We start from the raw sequence: 23,960 nt of genomic DNA, 5'->3' as shown, positions 1-23,960 counted from the left end.
CGACAGTGCTTTGATCAATGACATTTACCCGACTCGCGCCGTCCTGAGGAATCCAGGGAATTCAACGTCGAGTGGCGGATGATACGCACCGGATGATACCGTCAGGGTCTTTGGTACAGTCAACCGAGAGCGAGCTTATTCGCGAAATCGAAAACCGCGCAATCCACTACAGAGTAAGCAGAGCATCAACATCCCTTAGTCTGCTATGCTACCGCCCAATACTCTAAGCATGAGGTCCATTATGACGCCTCACGATGACCCGCCTATCTACCAGCTGCCGGAAGAGTTACTGCTGCACGTCGCCTCTTATCTTCCCGACGCAGCTGCACCCACGACCCTCATGGACCTGAGTCTCACGTCCCGCAGATTTCGCTCTGTCGCCCAAGATGCCCTTTACACCACAGTAAACCTGTCCATGCCATGTGGGACTCACCCCAAGGTGAACTCCCTTCTGCAGCTGCTGCGTACTCTCCTGGACCGCGCAGACCTTGCGACAAAAGTCAGAACCCTACGCGTTGGGACAATTCGCAAAAATGTCGCGAAGCTTTGCGAGGTGCAGGACTTCGACCTCGCGTCTTTATGCGTGCGAAGCTTGGCAAAGCTGGAACAGATGGGGTATCCTGCGTCGCATCCTTGGCATCGGACCATTCGAAACTCGATAGAGTCGGGATTTGCTGGACTGCTGCTCGTACTGCTTCCCAACCTCACACACCTTGACGTCTGGGTCAAAGATCATGCTCGCGGTCCACCTTCAGGCGAGTGCATCTCCGGGCTTTTCGGGGGAATGTTCGCCCCTGCTAGCATTATTCACGGTTGGAGCACGCTTCGACATTTGACTACGAGCGACACACACTTGCTGAAGTCCGGCATTCACTATGAGAATCTTAAAAGCCTCGATCTAAAAACGATTACCATTGGTACCATCCTGCGTCTCAACGGTCCTGGGTGTCTACAGGGCGCCGAGAACCTTGATGATCTAGCCTTGAGTGTCTCGATACAATTTGCAGATCGTCCCCTCGTTGAGAAGGCGGAAATCCAACTCAGTGACCTTTTCGAAGCTCTCGACTGCAGCCGGCTACGAAGTCTCAAAATGCAGCTGTGAGTTTGTTAGTGTATCATATACGTTGCCACTGCTAATATTCGCCCGCGCAGTATCAACGACAGCTATCATCTCACAGACGACCGAGATACCCAGCTTGATGCTAGCTATTTCATAGATCAACTTGATAGCATGCGAGACAGTCTAGAAAGGCTTGCCATCACGCATGAAATTACTGATGACGACTCCGATTTAGAATGGCTGCTGGAATTGTTGACGAACCAAAAGAGATCGTTTAAACACTTCACCAACCTCAAGCATCTCACCATTCCACAGTTGTTCTTTTTCAACACGGAGACGGATCGTTGGCTGGAACACTGCTGCCAGCCGAGAGATTTGCCACCAAAGCTCGAGACGTTGGAAATCCTGTACCCTCAATCAGATATAGAAGACTGGGCACAGGTAGAGCGCTTCCAGCCCCCAGGATATCAAGACGATCCGGCTTTAGGCTTTCAAGCCAAGCTGCCCTCGGCTTTGTGGAAGATCACATTGACGTGTCGCGACGAAGTTGGCTCATCTGCATCGTCCTTCACGAAGGACGTAGAGCCGATCTGGGTGGTGCTGTCGTTTGATCTCCTAATTGAGACGTATGTCTTCTGTCAGACCCAAGGAAACTGGTACAATTTGAAAGACTTGCGCTACGAGCAATTAGACATGAACGAGGAGGAGACCGACAGCGATATGTCAGCGATGTTATTAGCGCATTCTGGACCTCAGGTAGAATCGACCGACAGCGAACTGGAAACGACTGATAGTGGAGACTACGACGAAGAATCGGACGAAGAGTCGGACGAATAGAGACTACAAGCGAAGCCTTCTCGACCAACAGAAATGGACGCAGAGAGACTACATGCAAAGCTTCCTCGATGAATTCTCAATGGACCAGACGGACTGGACGGCTACAGCCTCAGTATTTGAGCCGGCGAGGCGAGGGTACGCCATGCCCGACTAGCGCACGGGCGCAGTGGTCCAGATGTTCATTGGAGGCGTTCATGCATGTTCCCGGTCAGCGATTCGAGCCGAATCCCGCCCCACCATCAACGCTTAGCCAAGATGGTCCTGCATGCAGCAAATATTGGGCATTGCGCCTGCTTCTTCCCATGGCAGTAACAATTCGCGATATCATCATCCACATGATCAATACGATGTCCGAGTACCCGGTGACATCCTGTGGCGTTCCTTTCCAGGCTTCTGAGCACGCATCTAGTATGCAGCCTAATATATCATGCAGCCAACACGGACTACCGGTCTTGAGCGGGCAAATCCGAGCCCATCACTGAGGTAGCCTCTTGAGATGTAGGTCAATGAATGGTACTATCTACGCGGAGATCAGTCTGTGGGCGCGATGCGTCAAGTCCGTCAGCCTCGTAAATTGGCGATATCTTCCACATGTCTATTCTTGGGCGTATGCGGAGCTGGACTTCCGCATCAACCTTGGACAGTGCTATTGTAAGCTAAGCTAGACGGGCATCATGGCGTTTGCGAGTGTGAGATGAATGATTATGGTCGAGAGGCGATGGGAACAGAGGTCAGCGTCGTGTAAGCTGACATGCCGCCAGAACCTTATCAAAGAACTATAAGTTCGAAGCTTTCCTTGCATTGAGACTCATATCAGCAACAAAGTCGCTGCCTCCACTTCTCAATCCTCGACATGAGCTTCAGGTCCAGTCTATCAGCGATTTATATCGCCGTACTCATTCTAGCGGGTTCAGTCGACTCTGCCTCTGTCACTATCAGCCGTTCAGGATGGACCGCAACGTCGGACAGTTTCCAAGCTGGTAATGAGCCTTCTAAAGCGCTCGATGGAAATGCGACATCGTTCTGGCACTCAAAATATGATCCCGCGCCGGCCGACACTCTACCAAACTGGATCATCGTGGACATGAAAGCATCCTATAACATCAACGCCGTCAGTCTGCAGCCACGCCCAAGCGACAACGCCAATGGCAGGATCGGAGGACACAGGATCGAGATTAGTACCGACAACTCGAGCTGGAAGGTCGTCGCTGTCGGCACATACAACAACGATGCGACGACCAAGAGGACTTCCTTCGTCGCGAAACCGGCACGATATGTTAGGATCACAGCTACTTCAGAAGCTCAAAGCGCCGTCAACCAATGGACCACCATCGCTGAGATCAACGTCTTCCAGGATACAGCATACGCTCCGCCAGCGGCAGGCAAAGGCTTATGGGAGAAGACTGTGGATTTCCCGCTTGTACCAGCAGCTGTCTCATTGCTCCCGAACGGAAAAGTGCTGATGTGGTCGGCCTTCGCGAAGGACAACTTCGGCGGATCCAGAGGCTTCACCCAAACAGGCATTTATGATCCTGCTACTGGCGAGTCGAGCCAGCTTCAGGTCTCCAATACACAGCACGACATGTTCTGCCCAGGTATCTCCCTGGATTTCAACGGCCGTGTTATTGTTTCGGGGGGCAGCGACGCTGCAAAGACCAGCATCTATGACCCTTCTGGTGACGCCTGGACCCCAGGAAGCGACATGAGGATTGCTCGGGGGTACCAATCTACCGCTACTTGCTCCGACGGGCGCATCTTCAATATCGGCGGATCATGGAGCGGCAACAGGGGTGGCAAGAACGGAGAGATCTATAGCGTTACTGCAAATACTTGGGCTCTGTTACAGAATGCGCTCGTCAGCCCTATGCTTACAGCTGATACTGCGGGCGTCTATCGTTCTGATAACCATGCTTGGCTGTTTGGGTAAGTCCAGCGCCCAATCATCATCTCTGACTTGTTGCTGACCCAATACAGATGGAAGAACCAGACGGTCTTCCAAGCTGGTCCTTCGATCGCCATGAACTGGTACGATACTGTCGGATCTGGAAGTACCACCGGTGCTGGTAACCGCTTGGATGACGGGGATGCCATGTGTGGCAATGCAGTAATGTTCGACGCCACAGCCGGAAAGATACTCACTGCAGGAGGTGCTGCAAACTACGAAAACAGGTATGAACCGCCTTTCGCATCACTCACGCAACAACGCTGACTTCGTTGTCTTTTAGTGACGGGCGCACAAGTGCCTATGTCGTCACGATAGGTGCACCAAAGACAAACCCAACCGTCGCCAAAACCCAGTCTATGACCTATCCGCGTGGTTTCGCGAATGGTGTCGCGCTTCCTGACGGAACAGTCTTCGTTGCTGGTGGACAATCGCGTCTGCACCCGTTCAACGACGACACGGCGCAGCTGACTCCGGAGCTGTGGGACCCCACTACTGGAAGATGGACACAGCTGAACCCCATGCAAATTCCCAGGACATATCACTCCGTAGCAATCCTCATGCCGGATGCGACCGTCTTCGTCGGCGGTGGCGGCTTGTGCGGTTCTTGCGGTGCCAACAATCACTTCGACGCCGAGATCTTTGTACCGCCCTACCTTCTGAACGCTGACGGGACAAGACGCGCACGTCCTGTCATAAGCACTGTAGCCTCTACTGCCAGACTGGGCGCTAACTTAGGCATCACCACGACTGCGGCTGTTACCAAGTTCTCGCTGGTGCGGTTTGGCACCGCCACTCATACCGTCAACACCGATCAAAGAAGGATCGCATTAACGATGTCGGGTAGCGGTACGAGCTATACGGTGGCTATCCCGGGCGACCCAGGAGTCGCGTTGCCTGGATACTGGCTTTTGTTCGCGATCGACGCCAACGACACGCCTAGTGTGGGCAAGACGATCAAGCTTGCCTTGTAGAGATGCATTGAGAAGGGCAAGGACCTATATGCCGATTTCTTCCGTCTTGCTTCTTTCTTTTGCTACGTGGACCACTTCTTGCTTGTGGGGTCCGACGTCCTCTGGCCGAGTACATGAGTACATTACGAGTTTGCGGCGAGAACGTCTGATATGCTTCTGGGTTTCACTTTTCGGTATTTTGGTTCCATTCATGCACTCTTCATTGTGGGTTAAGCTGTCGCACGGTTGACTCATGGATTGCTTCGCTACATTAAATATACACATCAAGAAAGGGAACAGAAAGTAACAACACGCGCTCTCAAAGTCGACATCCTACCCGAGGCTCCAACCTCAGGTTATTTTCCAACGCGTGGTAAAAGGTCTTCGACCTATTTTTTTTCCGCTTCATTTCACGACAAATCTTTCACTGTCGCATGGCTCTTATCGCCGATTGGCCTCCACAATGCCAGCGGCAATCTTCTCCGCGAGCGCATCTACGCGAATGTTAGCAGACGTCCACACAACACTTGAGCTCGCATGGGAAACTTACAAATCGTACTGGTGGGGTGACCCGGCGGCAGGATAGGCAATGCACTCGCATCTACAACCCTCAAGCCCTGAACGCCATAAACCTTAGCCTCGGTGTCCACGACCGCCATGTTATCATCCTTCTTTCCCATCTTACACGTGCAAGACGCATGCCAGATGGTCATCAAACTGTCTCTCACTACAGCCAAGATCTCCTCGTCGCTGTCCTTCTCCTTGCCTGGCCAGTATTCGTCACCAATCACAACTTGCTGCATGGTTTCCGAGTTCCAGATCTGGCGCATGCGACGGTAGAGCGCGACGGCGAGTTCTTGGTCCGCAGGAGAGGTGAGCCAGTTGGGGTTGATCAGAGGCGAGCTGCTCATGGATGCCGATTGCAGGGTAACGTTGCCGCGGGACGTGGGTGCTACGATGCCTCCGAGGATTGTGGCGTACTGCTTGCCATCTAGGGGTTGTTGGAGGACAGGGAGAGAGAAGTCGCCGATGTAGCCGTTTCCGCTGATAAGCTGTTCAAAGTTTGTGATTAGCGTCTATCCTGCATTGTCATCATCAAAATATAGGGACGTACCTCAGCTTCTGGCCAGTCATCGGTGAATTGGTTCAAGGCATCGACGGTGGACTGAGAGAAGTTTTGGCGGAACTCTTGGGGCAGCTTTTCCCAGCCGAGGAACTCGACTACGTTGGAAGAAAGTACGCCCTCGCCTTTGAGGGTGTAGTCGGCCAGAGCATCGGCAAGTGCGACGGGGTTGTGGAGAGTGTTGTCCAGCGTGTTGAAGCTGACTTCGTAAGCTGGTCCGAACATAATGTGATCCCACATGTTCTGGCCTACGCCAGGGCGATCGGCAACCACGTCGATGTTGAACTTCTCCAAAGTCTCCTTTGGACCTACACCCGATACCATGAGCAACTGGGGGCTGTGGAAGGCACCTGCAGAAACGATGACCTCCTTGGAAGCATGGATGTCGTAGGTAATGGCCGTGGACTGAACCCTTACGCCGGTCGCGGTCTTGTTGCCATCAAAGAGGATCTTCTGGGCCTGGGTGTTTGCGTACACAGCGAGCTTGTCGTTGTCGAGCGCTGTTTTGATGTATTCGTCCGATGCACTGCGCGTCTGCTCCTTCGCGTCGATGAAGGTTTGTGTGTAGTGTGTTCCCATCAGTTTGCCACTGTCGAATTCGCTGGTCCTCTTCAGGCCGACTGCGTGGAGAGCCTTCTCCATCCAGGTCGAGAATGGAGAGACATAGTTGGAGTAACCGATCTGGATAGGTCCGCCTGGGGTCTCGAAGGCGCTCTCATCGTACTGCGTAGTCACATTATCGCCACGTATGACGTCGTTCGGCTTGGTGAAAGTGACAGCCTTCTTGAAGTAGGGTTCAAAGTTGGCAAACGTGTAACTCTCGTCGCCAACAGCATCGGCCCAGGTTTGGTATGAGCCCTCAGTACCTCTGAAAAGGGATCAGTACACCGCAATCGGATGCAGAGACGACTCTTCTTACCTGTGGTGGATTAGGAAGTTGAGCGCAGAACTGCATGAAACATCGCGTTAGTACTGTGATGGGTGTTGTGTTATGGATCGTTCTTACGAGCCACCCAAGCATTTTCCCTGCGCATAGTGCACGCGTCTATTATCTGCGCCCGCTTGAGGCTCAGTAGTCAAGACCCAATCAACGATAGGATCGGAGTCCAGAGGATTGGCACCGATTCCCACGATGCCACCGGCAGGTGTGGAGCCTAAAACAGGCTTTCCAATTTGGTAGTAAAGCCCAGCCTCAATGATGGCGACCGAGTAGCCTGCTTCAGCGAGGCGTACACCGATTGCATTGCCAGCGGTGCCACCGCCCACGACGACGTAGTCGTACGTCTTCTCCACGCCAATAGCGCCTTCGATGGAACCAAGTAAACCTTGCACTAGCCCTTTGCCGCTCAGTATCGAACCTAATGAGTCCAGAAAAGGGTTCACGAGTGAGTCCAGTATCGGCGCGGCATGGGTATGTGGAAGGCCGAGCGAGGCAGTCAGAAGTACGCTAAGAAGCGAGTGCTTTTGAAGATGCATGGTAATAATGAATGACAGAAAACAAAGTTAACGAATGTGTTGCGCAAAGGAACGTGGCAGAATGAATCGTTACCAGGCATGACCTGGGGGGTCTAAGAAAGTCTATCGCATCGTTTAGGGGCGTGCGTACCATTCGGCCTTGTCGCGGAACTATTCGCTCGGATCGCATCGCCAGGCAGAATAGATCCCTGACGTGGCCGAAGACATCCCTCACCGGGCCGAATGTGTACCTAGGGATGCCTCATTGTGGCTACCGGCAACCTGATCATCGTCCGAATCGGCAAGCCCCTTGCTTGTATGGAATTGCGATTAGCGATGCTTGACCCAAAGTGAACGACGTCATGGAGACATCTGAGATTGCGCGCGAAGATCCGAATGACTTGTTGGAAGAATACCGAGGCGCAAGCTCGGGATGCCGCGAAGTAGAGAGGGCAAACGCAATTCGTAGGATTTGTCTGCCAAACTGTGTCAGGCCAAAGACTTCAATCTCCGATTGATCGCGCACTAGTACAGGCAGGTAACTCCACGATCCTGATTCCCCGCGACAATCCCGCATGCCGACACCCGCAATTCCCTTCTTAGAGATCCCGGGGGCCAGGAGTGGTTTCTCTGCAGTGTTATTCGATCGTTGGATTGTGGGGAGATTTGGAGTGCGGCGTACAGCCAAGAAAGCAGGCATCTGGATCCTTCGCGCCTTCGATGCTGCGACACTTCTACTTCGATTGCATTTCCAAGAAGAGAAACGCCGCTGAAGACATTCAATACCTGCGGATTATGCTCCCCACGTTACCCATATAGAAAGTTTCTGACTGAGCCAAGAGCTGGGTCTATCGAGATCCCTTATCTGCCTGTTTCGGTTTCTGACGAATAAACTCGAAATAGGTATAGTATACTTCTATCCGGTGCTGTGATTATGGAAGAGAGCTCCTCGTGAAATGACCCGGAAAAGTTTAAATACTGAAACTCTCGTTGTCGGGAGAATCTCCCGGGGCCCGTCCCAAATACCCCGGATAACTTTCAAAGCCGAAATGCCCGCTGTCTGGGAAGTCCGCGAGCGACTATTGTAGTCAATATGTATTATCATCATCCAGTTTTAAGTTGGACTTCGAAAAAGATACCCATATGATCTACTGGGAGCACGCAACGCCATCAATTCGTCAACATTCAAGATCGCATGACACACCAGTACCCTACTTGAATCATTCAACTCTTTTGGGAATCTCTATTGAATCTGAAAGTGAGGGTTTAAACCGGTTGTTTGACAAGTCTGCTATCCTTCGTCGGTAACTCTTATCGGACATGAGGACTAACGCCACGATGGAAACTCCCGACTCAGATCAATACTCATCTAGTTCCTTTAGCCCAGTGCCGGTGCATAGCTCAGTAACAGAAGCAGAGCTTGGAGAACTTGTAGGTGTCAAAACTTACAAATGAAGAATCGCAAGTTGACAGATCTAAGGGAGAATGTAACGACGTAGCCGTCATTGGCATGGCCTGCCGTGTGGCCGGTGGAAACCACAGCCCGGAACAGCTATGGGAATCTATCCTGGCGAAGCGAGACGCTTCGTCCGAGATCCCAGCTATGCGATGGGAGCCCTACCGCCACCGTGACGTCCGCAACATCAAAGCGCTCGATGAAGCGACGTCGCGTGGATACTATCTGGACGCCCTGGAGGACTTCGACCCCAGCTTCTTTGGAATTTCGCCTAAAGAGGCTGAGCAGATGGACCCGCAGCAGCGAATCTCTCTCGAAGTAGCGTGGGAGGCGCTGGAATCTGCAGGCATAGATCCCAAGAAGCTCTCCGGAACTGACACTGCCGTGTTTATGGGAGTAAACTCTGATGACTACGGAAAGTTGCTTTTAGAAGATCTTCCCAACATCGAGCCTTGGTTAGGTAAGATCATTTACGACTATTAGTCTACTGACGCTTTGTGCGATCTGCATGTTCCCGTTCTAACCCCCCGGACAGGTATCGGGACCGCATATTGCGGTATACCGAATCGGATATCCTACCACCTAGACCTCATGGGCCCGAGCACGGCGGTTGATGCGGCATGCGCAAGTTCACTAGTTGCGATTCACCATGGACGCCAGGCAATCCTGTTGGGCGAGTCGAAAATGGCTATTACTGGTGGCGTAAATGCAATTTGTGGGCCTGGGTTGACGCGGGTGTTAGATAAAGCTGGTGCTATATCGCCCGATGGCTCGTGTCTGTCGTTCGATGACAATGCACATGGTTATGGAAGGGGGGAAGGTGCCGCAATCGTAGTGTTGAAGCGCTTTCGGGATGCGATAAGAGATGGAGATAACGTCATTGCTACCCTCAAGGGTTCTGCAGTCGCTCAGGACGGCAAGACGAACGGTATTATGGCCCCGAACGCGAAAGCACAGGAACTTGTTGCCCGACAAGCCCTTAAACGAGCAAACGTCAACCCTGCGACTGTAGAGTACGTTGAGGCTCATGCGACATCGACGCCTTTGGGGGATCCGACCGAGGTCAGCGCAATATCGGCGGTTTACGGTGTATCCAGATCGAAGCCGGTGAACGTAGGATCAGTGAAGCCAAATGTCGGCCACCTCGAAGCAGGTGCTGGAGCAATAGGGTTCATCAAGGCTGTTCTGGCCCTGAACAAGGCGCAATTTCCGCCGCAGGCCAACCTCACCAAGCTCAACTCTAAGGTCGACTGGAAGAATTCGGGTACAGAAGTAGTGCAAGAGGTTTCCGACTGGCTGGACGTGGAGGCGCATCCACGTCGGGCGGCTATATGTTCATATGGATATGGGGGCACCGTTGCTCACGCTATCATCGAGCAGTCTTCGTTTCGCCTTGCTACGATGAACCAACAGAACAGCGGATGCGCTCACGCCCCAGTCACGCTTGCGATCTCGGCCCCACAACGAAAACGACTTGCTGGACAGGCGGAATCGCTGGCGAGGTGGTTGATGGGTCCAGGGAAGAGAGAAGATTTGAGGTCAATTGCAAACACCCTTGCTCTCCGCCGCGCTCATCATGAGTACCGAGCAGCATTTGCTGTTACCAGTGTAGAGCAGGCAGCGGAAATGCTCAAAGTATTTGCCGAAGGTGGTAACAACGGCGAGTGGAGTTCTCAGGGGAACGCGCTCGCGACGAACACAAAGAAAGATGTCGTTTGGGTTTTCTCAGGTCATGGCGCACAGTGGAACGAAATGGCGAGGCAGCTGGTTGCCAATCCCGTCTTCCACGGCGCTGTTGAGCCCTTAGACCGCATCGTGCAAGCAGAGGCTGGGTTCTCCCCTATCGAGGTGTTCCGAAAGAGTGGCAGCGACTTCGACGAGTCCGATCGGGTGCAAATTTTGACATATGTCTTCCAAATCGGACTTGCTGCTTTGCTTAAGTCAGAAGGAGTCAATCCTGGTGCTATCATTGGGCATTCCGTGGGTGAGATTGCCGCCTCGGTGACAGCAGGCTGCCTTACCCCAGAAGAAGGTACCTTGATCGTCACTAGAAGAGCTGGGCAGTACGCCAAAGTCAAAGGTCTTGGAGCTATGTTCCTTGTACATCTGCCCTTTGATCAAGTCAAGGGGGAGCTATACGATGAGCAAGATGTTGTTGCAGCAATCCATTCGTCGCCCTCAGCTTGCCTCATCAGCGGAAGGGTCAAAGCCGTCGAGATGTATGTTGAGAAACTCCAAAAACGAGGCATCGAGGCGATTAGGGTGGCCACCGACATTGCATTCCATTGTGCAGGAGTGCTGAGTCCGCTGGCGCAACCAGTGAGGGAGATGTTAGCGACAGATATACAGCCTCGGCCAGCAACGGTTCCTCTCTACTCGACATCCGACCCTGACCCACGCTCGAACAGCCTAAGAGACGCCGAATATTGGGTCCACAACATGATCAGCCCTGTTTTACTCACATCCGCCGTGAAGGCATCCATTTCAGACGGATTCCGACTGTTCCTCGAGGTGTCCAGTCATCCAATCGTGTCCCATTCAATCAACGAAACCATCCTAGATGATGGAATTGAAGACGAAGAGTTCGCAGTTATTCCAACCGTTCGCCGCCGCAAGTCTCCGGAGATGTGTGTGGCGCAAGCTATCGGCACGTTGTACACAAAGGCCGCGACCATTGACTTCGACAGGTCTCTTGGCCGTCGATGGGCACCGGGAGTGCCTGGAACGCATTGGGTGCACAAGCCGATCTGGAGAAAGGTGCATAGTGGCAGCTCGCTGGGCTTGGACAGCCTCACGCATGACGTTGACAAGCACACTCTGCTGGGCCAGTTAACCCCCGTTTCCGGCACTGCAACCAAAACGACTTTGTACACCACCAGGTTGGGTAATGACACCAAGCCATTCCCAGGTAATCATCCACTCCACGGGACTGAGATAGTACCCGCTGCCGTGCTGATCAACACTTTCTATCACGCCACAGGGGCTTCCACTTTGTCCAACATTGACCTGCGCGTCCCAATAGTCATCAGCGATGTACGAGACGTCCAGGTAGTCTTGGTGGATGACAGTATCAAGATAACGTCAACTCTGCATCAAAGCAGTGCCTCCAAAGACCAGTCTTGGGTTACCCATACTGTCGGTCGTTGGAGCGCATCTCAATTGGATACCAGCGTGATGCCTTACATCGATATTGAAGCTGTCAAGCGGCGAATTGGTACTGTCCTGCCCTCTGACTTCTCCATCGACTACTTGGACAAGGTCGGGGTTTCAGCCATGGGATTCCCTTGGGCTGTCACAGAGCACTTTGGCGACCTCAAGGAAATGCTTGCTCGCGTCGATGTTGCGCCAGATGTCGCGGACGGCGCCAAGCTGCCCTGGCATGGCTCTTCATGGGCCCCTCTTCTCGACGCTGCAACATCTGTGGGGTCTACCATCTTCTTTGATAACCCAAAATTGCGGATGCCAGCACAGATTGAGACGGTCCAGTTCTTCACAGAGTACGGGGTGTCGCCGCCCAAGACCTGCTATCTCTACGTCGAGGCGGCTGGCGAACGTCGAGCTCCCGCAGTTCATGTCAACGTATGTAACGAAGAGGGTAGAGTGTTGGTGAGGTTTAAGTCGATGCGCTTCTCCGAAATCGAGGGCACCCCGGGCGTCAGCGGCAGTGTCGAGAGCCTCGTCCACACCGTCGCTTGGGTGCCCGCACCATTCTCGCGCAAGGCAGCTTCTTGGGAAAGCTTCATCCTAGTATCAGAGAACCCAGCTACGCTTGACTGGCGCTGGAAACAGCTGCAAAAAGAGCGTAAAGCCAGAAACGTGACAACCACCCGCGTGAAGTCGGCAGCAGAAGTGGTCGCTAAAGCACTGGTCCCCAATACGGCAATCATATACTGTCCAGGCCCCGTATCGGTTACAATCGACGTGCCATCCAAAGCCGAGACGTTCCTCTCGGAGCTACTGCTCTTGACCAAGCATGCCGTTGGCAGCATGTCCACATCCGGAAGCGGAAGCAGTAGCGGAAGCAAAGTCTTCGCCATTACCACAGGAGTGTCAACTGCCGAAACACCCACGGCATTGTCTCATGCTCCGCTCCACGGGCTCGCCCGTATCATTGCATCTGAGCACCCTGACCAATGGGGAGCATTAATAGATGTCGAGGATCTTAGCGACGATGAGACCTTTCCTATGCTCGCAATGACGTACGTCCATGATCAAGACGTTGTTTGTATGGAAGACGGTCTCCCTCGAGTTGCTCGTCTGCAACCGCTGCCACGTGAGAGATTGTATGATACCTCCGCCTCTCGATCTTATTCTTCCTCTCCACCTCCCTCTTTGATGCCTAAGCCAGCAGGAACATATCTAGTGACGGGCGGACTGGGTTCGCTCGGGCTCGAGGTGGCGGGCTGGCTCGTGGATAAGGGGGCGCGGCGATTGGTGCTGGTATCTCGACGAAGACTGCCTGCGAGGTGTGATTGGGACAAGCTCGAGTCATCTTCATCCAGCGGCCTCAAGGCTGCTGTCGACAAGATTCTGGAACTCGAGGCTTGCGGAGCAACGGTATACACACTCGCGGTCGACATTGGTGCAGCAGACGCAGCGGCAGTGCTGCAGACCAAATTAGACAGGCTACAACTACCACCGGTGCTGGGTATAGTCCACGCGGCGGGCACGCTCGAAGACCAGCTCGTCCTGAATGCCTCGCCCGAAGCCTTCTCGCGCGTGCTACAGCCCAAGGTTGCTGGGGCGCTGGCATTGCACACCACTTTTCCACCGCGAACGCTCGACTGGCTTGTCCTCTTTAGTTCGTGCGGCCAGCTCTTCGGCTTCCCAGGCCAAGGCAGTTATGCCAGCGGGAATGCCTTCCTTGACTCCTTGGCCACGTATAGGCGCGCGCTTGGAGACAACACCGTAGCCTTCCAGTGGACTAGTTGGCGTGGCCTGGGCATGGCAGCGAGTGCCGAGTCTATCAACGCTGAGTTGCAAAGCAAGGGCATTACCGACATCACGCCCGAGGAGGCATTCCGCGCTTGGGAGCATCTTGGTAAGTACGACCTAGCTCATGGTGCTGTGCTGCGGACTCTACCCTTTCCTGAAGGTGAGCCGTTGCCCGCGGACATTTTGGACGACATCGCAATAAGAACAAAGACGCTCTCACCCGGTACTGTAGAGGGAGACATCGATGCCGACACCGCAGCTGGAGGCGCGATGCCTACAAACGGCCTTGATCTGAGGATATGGTTGGAACAGAAGATCAGAGATGTCGTCGCTGGGGTACTGATGTTGGAGAGTGCTGAGGAGGTGGACCCGCGCGCCGCCATAGCGGATCTGGGCGTCGATAGCGTCATAACAGCGACGCTGCGTCATCGATTACAGAGCGCCTTGAAAGTGAAGGTGCCCCCCACTCTGTTCTGGAGTTATCCAACTGTTTGCCATCTTGCTAGCTGGTTTGCAGAGAAGGTAAGGACGTAGAGAAAACACATCTATATCGCGCTACGCTAGGTACACAAGATAGCTAGAGATAACATTAGAGGTAGAGACACGCTTTCTAGTAAACTAATATATATAAAGAATAAAAAAAGCTAGTTTAAAAAGAATAAGTATCTAATTCTTATAATAAGAATATATATATCTAGATAGTACCTTCTACCTAATTTTGCAGACTCTATTTAGTAGAAAAATATTAAAAAACGCCTAGCTTCTAGGTTATTTTAGAATATCTAGAAGATTTTAAGGTTTTAAAATATTTAGTATATATTACTATTATAGTATATTAGATCTAATTTTAAAAACTTTATTTTATAAAAAGATATTAAAAATAGCTTAGCTTTCTAAGTTATTTTAGAACTACTAGAAGATTTTAAAATTTTAATATATTTAATATATATTACTAGTAGTACTAATACCTCTATATAGACTTAGACTATATACTTATTTATATAACTTTTAGAAGCTTAGATAGTAATTAAGAACTACTAATAGCTTTAGAATAGATATTTTCTAATAACTATAATATAATAAATATTCTCTTATAGACTAGATTTTAATAGAACTTATAGTAGTTTATTATAGCTACTATTTAACAAATAGTATCTTACTATATAAGATAAGCTATAAATACTATTTTTTTATTATTTTAGCTTTTATTTCTTTTATAAAGTATTTTAGCTAAAGTATTTTTTAATTAAAGTATAGTATTCTTAAAAGCTAGAGAAAGCTATAAACGTAATATTAATCTTACTTTATATATCTAGTTGTAAATATAAATAGTATAAGAAATTAAAAATAGTCTAGTAAGATTTTAAATAAAATACTTTTTCTATTACTTTAAAGGTAGACTATATCTACTAATAAGCTTTTTAAAAGTAAAACTAGAAAAAAATAATAATAAAAGATTATACGCTAGATATATATATAATAAAAATAATTAAAATAAAAGTAAAAGAAATAAGTATAATAAAAATAGGTATAGTAGAAATATTAATAGACTTAGCGTATAGCTCTAAAGTACTAGTAAAGTAGCTCTTTAAAGCGCTTATAATAGCTTATAGTATAGTATAAATAAAGTAGTTTATACTAGCTTTTATAATAGCTTCTAAAATAATAATCTTAGAAGAACTTTTAAAGTAGTATATTTAATAGAAATATAATATATATAGTAATAATAAAAAGACTTAATTAAGCTTTAGTAAGTAAGATAATATAACTAGTAATAAGATTAGCTTTAGATAGACTTACTAATACTAGAAAAATATAAAGAAAAGAGTAAGAATATAGTTAAGAGCTTATTAAATTAGTATAGCTTTTAGTATTAGACTTAAGCTACTATTTATATTTTAAATAAGTTTTAAGATTTTTAATTTTACTATAAGCTATAAAATAGAAATAAAAATAGAGAATAAAAAGTATATATATAGAAGTATAATTTTATAAGCTAAGATTTTAGTATTTTATTACTTTATAATTTATAGCTTAGTTAGTTATAAGCTATTAAGAATATATAATTATATTATAATACTCTCTACTATAGTATAAGTAGATATTAGTATTTATAAAATAGTTACTTTACTACTCTAAGTTTAAAAAGCTTTAACTACTATACTAAAGCTAGTAGTACTTAAAACTTATACTTAAGTTTATCTAACGTCTATACCTTTATATATAAAATTTTAAGTTTTTTAGAAATACGTCTTTTTATATACTAGTAATAGACCTTACTCTCTTTAAACTAGCTTACTATAGAATTATTAGTTAACTAATAAAGATATATTTAGAATAGTAATATAATAGAAGTTATTATTAAAATTAGAGTTAAGTATTATATATTCTAGTTATAATTAAGAAAAAGATAAAGTTAAAGCTTTACGTAATAATAGCTACTATTTTTATTATAGTGTATAAGCTTTACTTATAATTATTAATAAAAAGCTATAAAAACTTAAATTCTAGTAAAGTAAAGTAAATTAACTATAGTAGAGTAATAAAAAAAAAAAATCTTAGAAAAGGTTTTAGTTTTAAACGCTAGATATATTAAAAACTAAATTAGCTAGAAATAATAATTTTAGTATTTTAGAAAGCTAAGAACTTTCTTTCTAAGTTAACTTTTTTTAATTCTTATTTAGCTAATAAATATAAAAAAAGAGTAATCTTTAGTATAGAGTAAGAAAAACACTTAGTTTAACTAAGCTATAACTTTATAACTAGCGTATAAAAAGTTTTAAAAAAAATTATATATTAGTAAATTATATATTTCTCTATAAAGTAAAATTTTTATTAATAGTAAACTATTAAATAAAAGTAAGTAATATAATTAGCTTTCTAGAATAAGATAATTATAAAGTTTAGTATTTTATTAAGTTAGTATATAATACTAATATACTACTATAGTAGATTAATATAAAACTAACATTAGGTTATAAGAAAAAGTAAAGCTAATAAATATTAAAACTTTAGATAGCGTTACTTATAGTAGTAACCTAATATAATATATTATATTAACTTTCTATATATACTATAAAGTATAATATCTATAATATAGAATAGAAGTAAAAAAGTTAAAATATTAGTAAATATATAATACGTAGCGTAAGATATATAGCTAAAAGAACTTAATATAGTAGACTCTAAGGCCTTAAACTTAAAAGTTTAAAGCTATACTTAGTATTAGCTTAATATAAAGTAGCTTTAACTTTATATAAAGTTATTTTAGATATTATTAATAAAAGTAGTATCTTACTAATAGTATTCTTTTTTAAATAATTTTAAAAATAAAATAAGAAAAAAGTTTACTAAAAAAAATACTTAAATTATATAATTTTTTTTTAGTTTAACTCTATATACTTTTTATTTTTTTTATAATTTCTTTTTTTAGATTCTTTTTATATTAAGAGAACTTTAAAACTTTAAGAAATAAGTTTATACTTTATCTTTATAATAATACTCTACTAGTATTAATAATACTATACTAAAAAACTCTTCTAAGTCTTAAAAGTCTACTAGTGTAGAGTTTTATTAGTAGTACGCTTACTTATTTAAGTAATTATAATATACCTTACGCTATACGTGTATTATTTTACTTCTATTTAGAGTCTTTTAACTTCTATCTAGAGTTTTAGATACTATATAGTAATTTAATATAATATAATATATTAGATTACTACTATAAGTAAAGTTATCTAAAACTTTATTATTTATTAGTTTTACTTATAGTAGTAACTTAAAAAATATATTTTATTAATCTTCTATAGTAGTATATTAGCGTAATACTCTTATCTACTAAAATACTAAACTTTATAATTTAGTTACCTTAATCTAACTAAATATATTACCTACTTTTAGCTTATATCTAGAAATAGTAAAGACTTTACTTTATAGAGAATTAAAAATAAAGAAAATATTTCTACTACTCTTTTTAAGCTTAAACTAGACTAGCTTACTAAAACTTTAAGAAGAGCTACTAAAGTAGTTAATAAAGATCTTAAGTATAGTTTAAAAAGAAAATTTTAATATATTTTTATAAAGAATAATCTAGAATTAATTACTAGATTTCTTTAATACCTATTAAGAGTATAGAAATACTCTATATCTACTACTTAGAAAATTTAACTTAAAAAAAAAGAAAAGATTTTATATAGAAAAAAGAAAATATATAAAGAAAACTATTAAAAGCTATAATATATAAATTTTAAAAAAGTTCTGTTTTTAGATAAGTCTTCTATATAGCGTAGATCTAGTACTAGATAAAAGTATATTAAAAAGAGAAGAAATAAAAGACCTAAACTTAAATAAGTTTCTATACTTAATATAAGTAAGTTAAAAAAGAATTCTAATAAGCTTAGTTATTCTCTAAAAAATCTAATATATTTCTACTTTTTTGAATTATTTTTAGCTAGCTTACTAACTAATCTATAGCTTATAATATTACTTTTTCTAAATAGAGAGCTATCTAGATAAGTAGAAGAGCTAAGATATATATAACTAAGACTTTATAAAACTCTAAAAGCTTTATATATATAAAATATATCTACTAGTACTTTATTACTATAGTTATATATATATTACGCGCTTATAGCGCTTTATTACTTACTTATTATAGTAAAGTATTAATATAGAGTAGAGTAATAATATATAGTTAGTAACTCTATATAGTAATTTTATTATAGGTATATTTTTTAAATACTTTATACTTACTATCTATAACTATAGAAATATTACTTACTTATAGTTATAAATACGCGCGTAGATAGGTATATAGTTAACTTAGAAAGTAAAAATAATATTTAAAGTCTTAGCTAATTACTTTCTTTAGTTACTAATAATAATAATAATAAAAGTAGCTTAGATAGTAGTAATATTATAATAAGTCTACTATACTTTATGTAGTACTTATATAGCCTATAGTAGTAAAAGTAATAATATAATAATCTAGCTATACCTTATATAGTACTTACGTAGGTATTATAGTCTAGTATATCTTTACTATTACTTATCTTATTCTACTAGCTTTTAGTATTATACGCGTACGTGTATACTTTATCTAGATTACTTTTATTCTTTATATTATTTATATATTATCTATTATATTAATTATTATATTAAGTATTATATTACTTATTAATATATATTATAAGCTATTATAAGCTATTACTATAGCTCTTAAGTTAACTAAATAATACTAGTAACTTATAAAGTTCTATAATACTAGCTATAATTACTTTTAAGTTACTAGTAGAGCTTACTACTACTAATCTCTTTATAAAGTAGTAATAAACTTTTAAAGTCTACTTATTTATATTTTAAGTTTAGTATTTATATTATATTAAAAGGTATTCTTTTACTACTTTATAAACTTTAGTTTTCTTTTTTTTTAGTTTCTAAAATAGTTATACTAAGTATAAAAGTGCTCTTTACGCTAGTAATCTCTTACTTTAGATATATTACTTAACTACTAAAGAAAAAAAAGAATACTAAATTTTATAGTAGTAATTATTATAGTTATACTATTTTATTAAAAAACTTTTATAAAAAGCTTATATATTCTAAAATAGCGTTTAGCTCTTTTCTTATACTTTACTTTAGTATTATAAAATAGTATAACTTATTTAGTTTAGTATATAGCTCTCTTTTATATATTTAGTAAAAAGTATAAAATATTAGTCTTAGAGACTAGTATAATATTAGCTAGTGCTATACTATATACGTTAAGAGAGTTAGATATCTTTAGATATTAGTATTAATTAAGAAGGTTTTTTTTTTAAAAAGGTCTTACTATTTAATAAGCGCTAGCGTATATAAAAGAGTTAAAAAAAAATTAGAGAAATAGAATTATATATATAAAAAGATATTTTATATACTATTTTACTACTATACTTTTTATAGTAGCTTTAGAAGGCTTAAATCTAGCTAGTATTATACACTATAGTTATAAGCTATAGCTACTAGATATATTTTTTATTACTATAATTATCTATATAGAGCTAACTTACCTATTTTAAGAGCTATAGAAGCGTTTAGTATACTATTTTAATACTACTGTATAGGTATTAGAGGGTATAAAGATGTATTACTATAAGAACATAAGGTAGTTAGCATAGGTAAGAAAGTATATAGACATTAGTTTAGTAGAAAAGAGTTCTATTATAGAGAGATTCTATTATCTAAAGTATTATATAAGAGTCTAATACTAAAAAGTATAAGTAAAAGATAAGATAGTAGATAATTCTATAATTCTAAAGAGCTCTTATTAAAAGACGTTCTCTCTCTAAGTAATCTTTAGGTTGTTAAAGATTTAATTTATATAAGAATACCTTGTATACTAGCATAAACTTTCTCTTTCTAGTAGTATAGTTCTATTATACTATTTAAAACGTATTACTTGCTTATAGTATAAAGAAAAGATAAAGAAAAAATATAAGAAAGAAAGTAAGAAGTAAAATAAATAATTAAGTAGAGATGTTAGTAATACACTACTATAGTGTAGGTAGTTAGTAGATTTTAGGTAAAACAAGAAGCTTACCTAAAATCTAAGTACTACTAATATTACTAGTACGTCTAGTTTACTTTACGTTTTATCTACTATAATATAGCTTAGACAGGCTAGCAGAAGAACCTAATAGAGCTAGTGTTAGTATCTTAAACTAAGAAGAAAGCAGTAGAACTAGTAGTAGCAATATTATTAGAGAGCGTAAGATGCTAGAGAGTAATAATAGACTAGATGCTAGACTACTAGCGCAAGCCTAAGAAGTCTTAAATAAAGAGAAAGAAGTAGGTATAGTATTAAGGTTAGTAGCGTTGTAGAAGTAGTAATAAATATCTAGTTCTATATTAATCTTGTTAATAAGACATCTAATAGTATCTTCTATACTATAGTTATAATTCTAAATATACTACTATCTCTTGCAAGAAGAAGGTATACTCTTATTAGTAAAGAAGAAAACGTCTAGATATTTGCTATTAGCGCTTTTAGCGAAGGCAGCCTTCTTAAGCTTCTTAACTACTAGCTATAGTATCTTAATCTCTCTAATAACGTACTTACGCTCTTTCTAGATATACTCTAGAATACTATCTTTGTTCTTACTAAGAAGTTTATAGATCTTCTTATGTATAAGAGAGTTATTCTAGAAGACTTACGCAAGAATAGCCTTCTAGATCTAGAAGAAGAAGTTAATATATATATCTACTAGAAATATCTACTTAATACTACTATACTTATTATAATGTCTAGATAGTGTTATAGAAAGAGCTATAAGATTATAATAAGCCTTTAAGATCTTATTATATATTTCTATAGCTAGAATCTCTATAACGCTCTAGCGTACTATAATATACTATAGAAGAATTATTTAATAGATCTTAGTTACTAGTTCTATAAAGCTATAGAGCGTTATAGAGTAGATAATACAGACGTCTTCTTTCTTATAAATAGACTTCTTCTACTTTACGCCTAGCGCTGTTGCTTATACTTCTAGCATCTAATTAATATTATTATACTATTCTTTAATAAGGCTAGTAGAATTCTTCTTAGTAGTCTTGCGCTATTATAAGTATAGCTCTATATATTAGTAGAAGCTCTCTAAGACCTCTATATAGTTCTAAGAGTTCTTATTATTAATTAAAACTAATTCTTAAATTATATCTATACCTTAATCTTAAGCGTAGGTAAATAATAGATTAAGATTAATATAGCGGAAAAACGTCTTATTGCCTAGTATAGTGTACTTAGCGTAGTAAGAGTAGAAAACTATAGTATATTCTTCGCGAAGTACTAAGTAAAGTATCTAGTAATAAAGATTAGTATAGATAGCTTATTAAATAAGAGAATAGTACATAATATAAAGCTAGCTAAGGTTCTTATTACTATTAATATATTAGAGGTAGTAATAATATATTTTAAAAGATTCTTTAATAATCTTCTTAAGTTTCTTATTATTAAAGAATAGCTATTTAAAGTTCTCTGTGGTAATATTACTCTTCTACTTAAAGTCTTCTACTAGCTTGCCTTAACTTATCTTTTTACTAACTACTTTCTAGAAAGAAATTAGGTATAGATTATAGGCTATCTAAGAATAAAAGCAATAGCTAAGAAGGTTAGAGTCTTATTTACTAAGCTTATGTTGCTTAACAAAGAGAATAGATATAACTAGGTAGGTTTAGAGTTTATGCTACTTATCTTAGAAAAGATATAAGAGAAGAAGAATATTATTTATAGCTTTTGCATTTATAGCTTACTTAAAGAGATCTATATAGGTAGCTATTACTTATATATAAGTCTAATAGATATAAGTACTGTTAATTAATAAGCTGTTAGAGTAGTAGCTAATATAGACTTCTTAATACTACGCTTAGATAACTTTAATACGTTTATAGTTATTAAGTTTAGTGTGCTTAGAGTAGCTATTAAGAATTAGTTAAAGAAAATTAGAAGTTCTATCTAGATATTTATAGTTCTTAGCTATAGTTAAAGCCTTAAGCTTATCTAAATTCTAGTCTTTGTCTTCTAAATTATCTTTATTAAGCGTAGTGTCTATCTTCTTAGACAAAGATTAGTAAGCTAGAGTAGATTTTAGAGCACTAGCGCTAGGCAGTAGTAGTAGTAGTAGAAGGCTAGTTTGTATACTATAAAGCCTTAATTTCTATAACTTAGCTACTGCTACTCTCTTCTTAACTACCTTAAGACTAGCCTAGCGCTTTTAGTGTACTTACTCTTTTAGGTTTATAGAAGAAGTAACTAATCTAGCTCTACCTAGTTGTCTTACTCTAATCTTCTTTAGCTCTACTTTAATACAATTACTACCTTTATTAATTACTCTTAACTTATATAGAGACGATCTAAGTTCTATTATAATAGAGATAGCTAATTAATAGGTAGAGTAAAGCTTTATCTAGTATCTAGCTATAGTGTTAGTAATTATTGCGTTATTACTACTATAAAGAGTATACACAATCTAGTAGTTCTTATTAGAATACCTATTAGCTATATATAGAAAGATATATTGCTAAAACTTATATTAACTATTATAAGTGCTGTCTTTCTTGTACTTATAAGTAAAAGAAACTATAATATTTCTAGTAGTAAGGCTAAGCATACTTAGCGTTATACTATACTTCTTATAGTTCTTTTTTAATACTTTAACAGAATGCTTTAAAAGAGATAGTGTTTTAGAAAGTAGGTTCTTCTTAGTAAACTAAATAGTTATCTTAATAAAATCTCTTAAGGTAGCCTAGTCTTGCGTAATAATATTAGTCTTAGTGCTTTTACGTAGAGTATAGACATAAATAGCTACTACTTAGACTAAGAAAAGAGCTGCGTTACTAATATCTAGACGCCTAAGATAGAACTATATATTAGATATAGTCTAGTAGTTATATAGAACTTTGCTTAAAAAGTAAAAGACGCAGCTTATAAGACTAGGCTCTAATACGTTAACACTTTTAGTAGTAGTAGTTAGCTCTATAATACGCTTATTCTTAGCATTCTTAGCTTAGCTTAAGACTTAATACTAGCTATTAAATGCTTTAATACTACTATACTTGTCTATAAGCTCTAGTAGCGCCTTAACTATGTTAGATACTTTAAGAATAAGGTTAGTAATCTAGTTAAATAGAAAGGTTGCGTTAGTTATAAATATATTAAGAATAACTTTTTATTACTTAGAAGACTACTATTTAAGACTAGTAATAAACTCTATTACCTTACTATTAATATTTAGATTCTAGAGATTCTAGTTCTAAGCTAAGGTAAGAACTTAGTTCTTAGCTTTAGTGTATAGAGCCTAGATAATTACAAGAGTATTTTCTTTTAGACGTAAACTAGATAGAGTAGTAGAGAAAGAGCTAGCGTTACTTCTAGAGGCTTAACTATAGATGCCTAGAGTAGTAAAATTCTTAGTTAGACTAGGTGTATAGAGCTTAAAAAGTAGACCTTTCTAAAGAGAAGTTTTTTATAAAGAAGAGCCTTAGCTATAAGAGAAAGTTAACTTTCTAGTATCTATAGCTTTGCTCTTGCTCTTATCTTTATTGCTAGCTATCTTCTACTAAGCCTCTAGCAGCGCAGGTGTCTTTCTTTAGTAATCTAAGACTAGCTCTTACAAAGAAACTCTTACTAGACTAGCTTAGAGTATAGAACTAATAGTACTAAG

At 41.0% G+C, this 23,960-nt stretch overlaps 4 protein-coding genes across 4 annotated transcripts; 3 read left to right on the top strand and 1 right to left on the bottom strand.

Moving 5' to 3' along the window:
- Positions 1 to 229: 229 nt before the first annotated feature.
- Positions 230 to 1,897, top strand: J4E88_010914 (uncharacterized protein; the record flags this gene model as incomplete). Its single annotated transcript, XM_049404504.1, has 2 exons — positions 230 to 1,098; positions 1,153 to 1,897. The coding sequence occupies 2 exons, from the start codon at positions 230 to 232 to the stop codon at positions 1,895 to 1,897; spliced, it is 1,614 nt and encodes a 537-aa protein (XP_049249711.1).
- An 853-nt stretch (positions 1,898 to 2,750) lies between these two features.
- On the top strand, positions 2,751 to 4,813 carry J4E88_010913 (uncharacterized protein; the record flags this gene model as incomplete). The annotated part of the gene is made up of 3 exons (XM_049404503.1): positions 2,751 to 3,820; positions 3,872 to 4,066; positions 4,123 to 4,813. 3 exons carry the CDS (start codon positions 2,751 to 2,753, stop codon positions 4,811 to 4,813), a joined length of 1,956 nt encoding a protein of 651 aa, XP_049249710.1.
- Positions 4,814 to 5,233: 420 nt separating this feature from the next.
- On the bottom strand, positions 5,234 to 7,391 carry J4E88_010912 (uncharacterized protein; the record flags this gene model as incomplete). Its single annotated transcript, XM_049404502.1, has 4 exons — positions 5,234 to 5,286; positions 5,343 to 5,844; positions 5,907 to 6,783; positions 6,922 to 7,391. 4 exons carry the CDS (start codon positions 7,389 to 7,391, stop codon positions 5,234 to 5,236), a joined length of 1,902 nt encoding a protein of 633 aa, XP_049249709.1.
- Positions 7,392 to 8,880: 1,489 nt separating this feature from the next.
- J4E88_010911 (Type I Iterative PKS) lies at positions 8,881 to 14,295 on the top strand (the record flags this gene model as incomplete). The annotated part of the gene is made up of 2 exons (XM_049404501.1): positions 8,881 to 9,286; positions 9,413 to 14,295. The coding sequence occupies 2 exons, from the start codon at positions 8,881 to 8,883 to the stop codon at positions 14,293 to 14,295; spliced, it is 5,289 nt and encodes a 1,762-aa protein (XP_049249708.1).
- Positions 14,296 to 23,960: the final 9,665 nt, after the last annotated feature.

This window comes from Alternaria novae-zelandiae (assembly GCF_023758075.1).
Source record: "Alternaria novae-zelandiae strain BMP 2774 chromosome Unknown scaffold_44, whole genome shotgun sequence".
Taxonomy (NCBI): domain Eukaryota; kingdom Fungi; phylum Ascomycota; class Dothideomycetes; order Pleosporales; family Pleosporaceae; genus Alternaria; species Alternaria novae-zelandiae.
The sequence above is the reverse complement of the archived record's forward strand: the minus strand, read 5'-3'. Positions and strand labels throughout refer to the sequence as shown.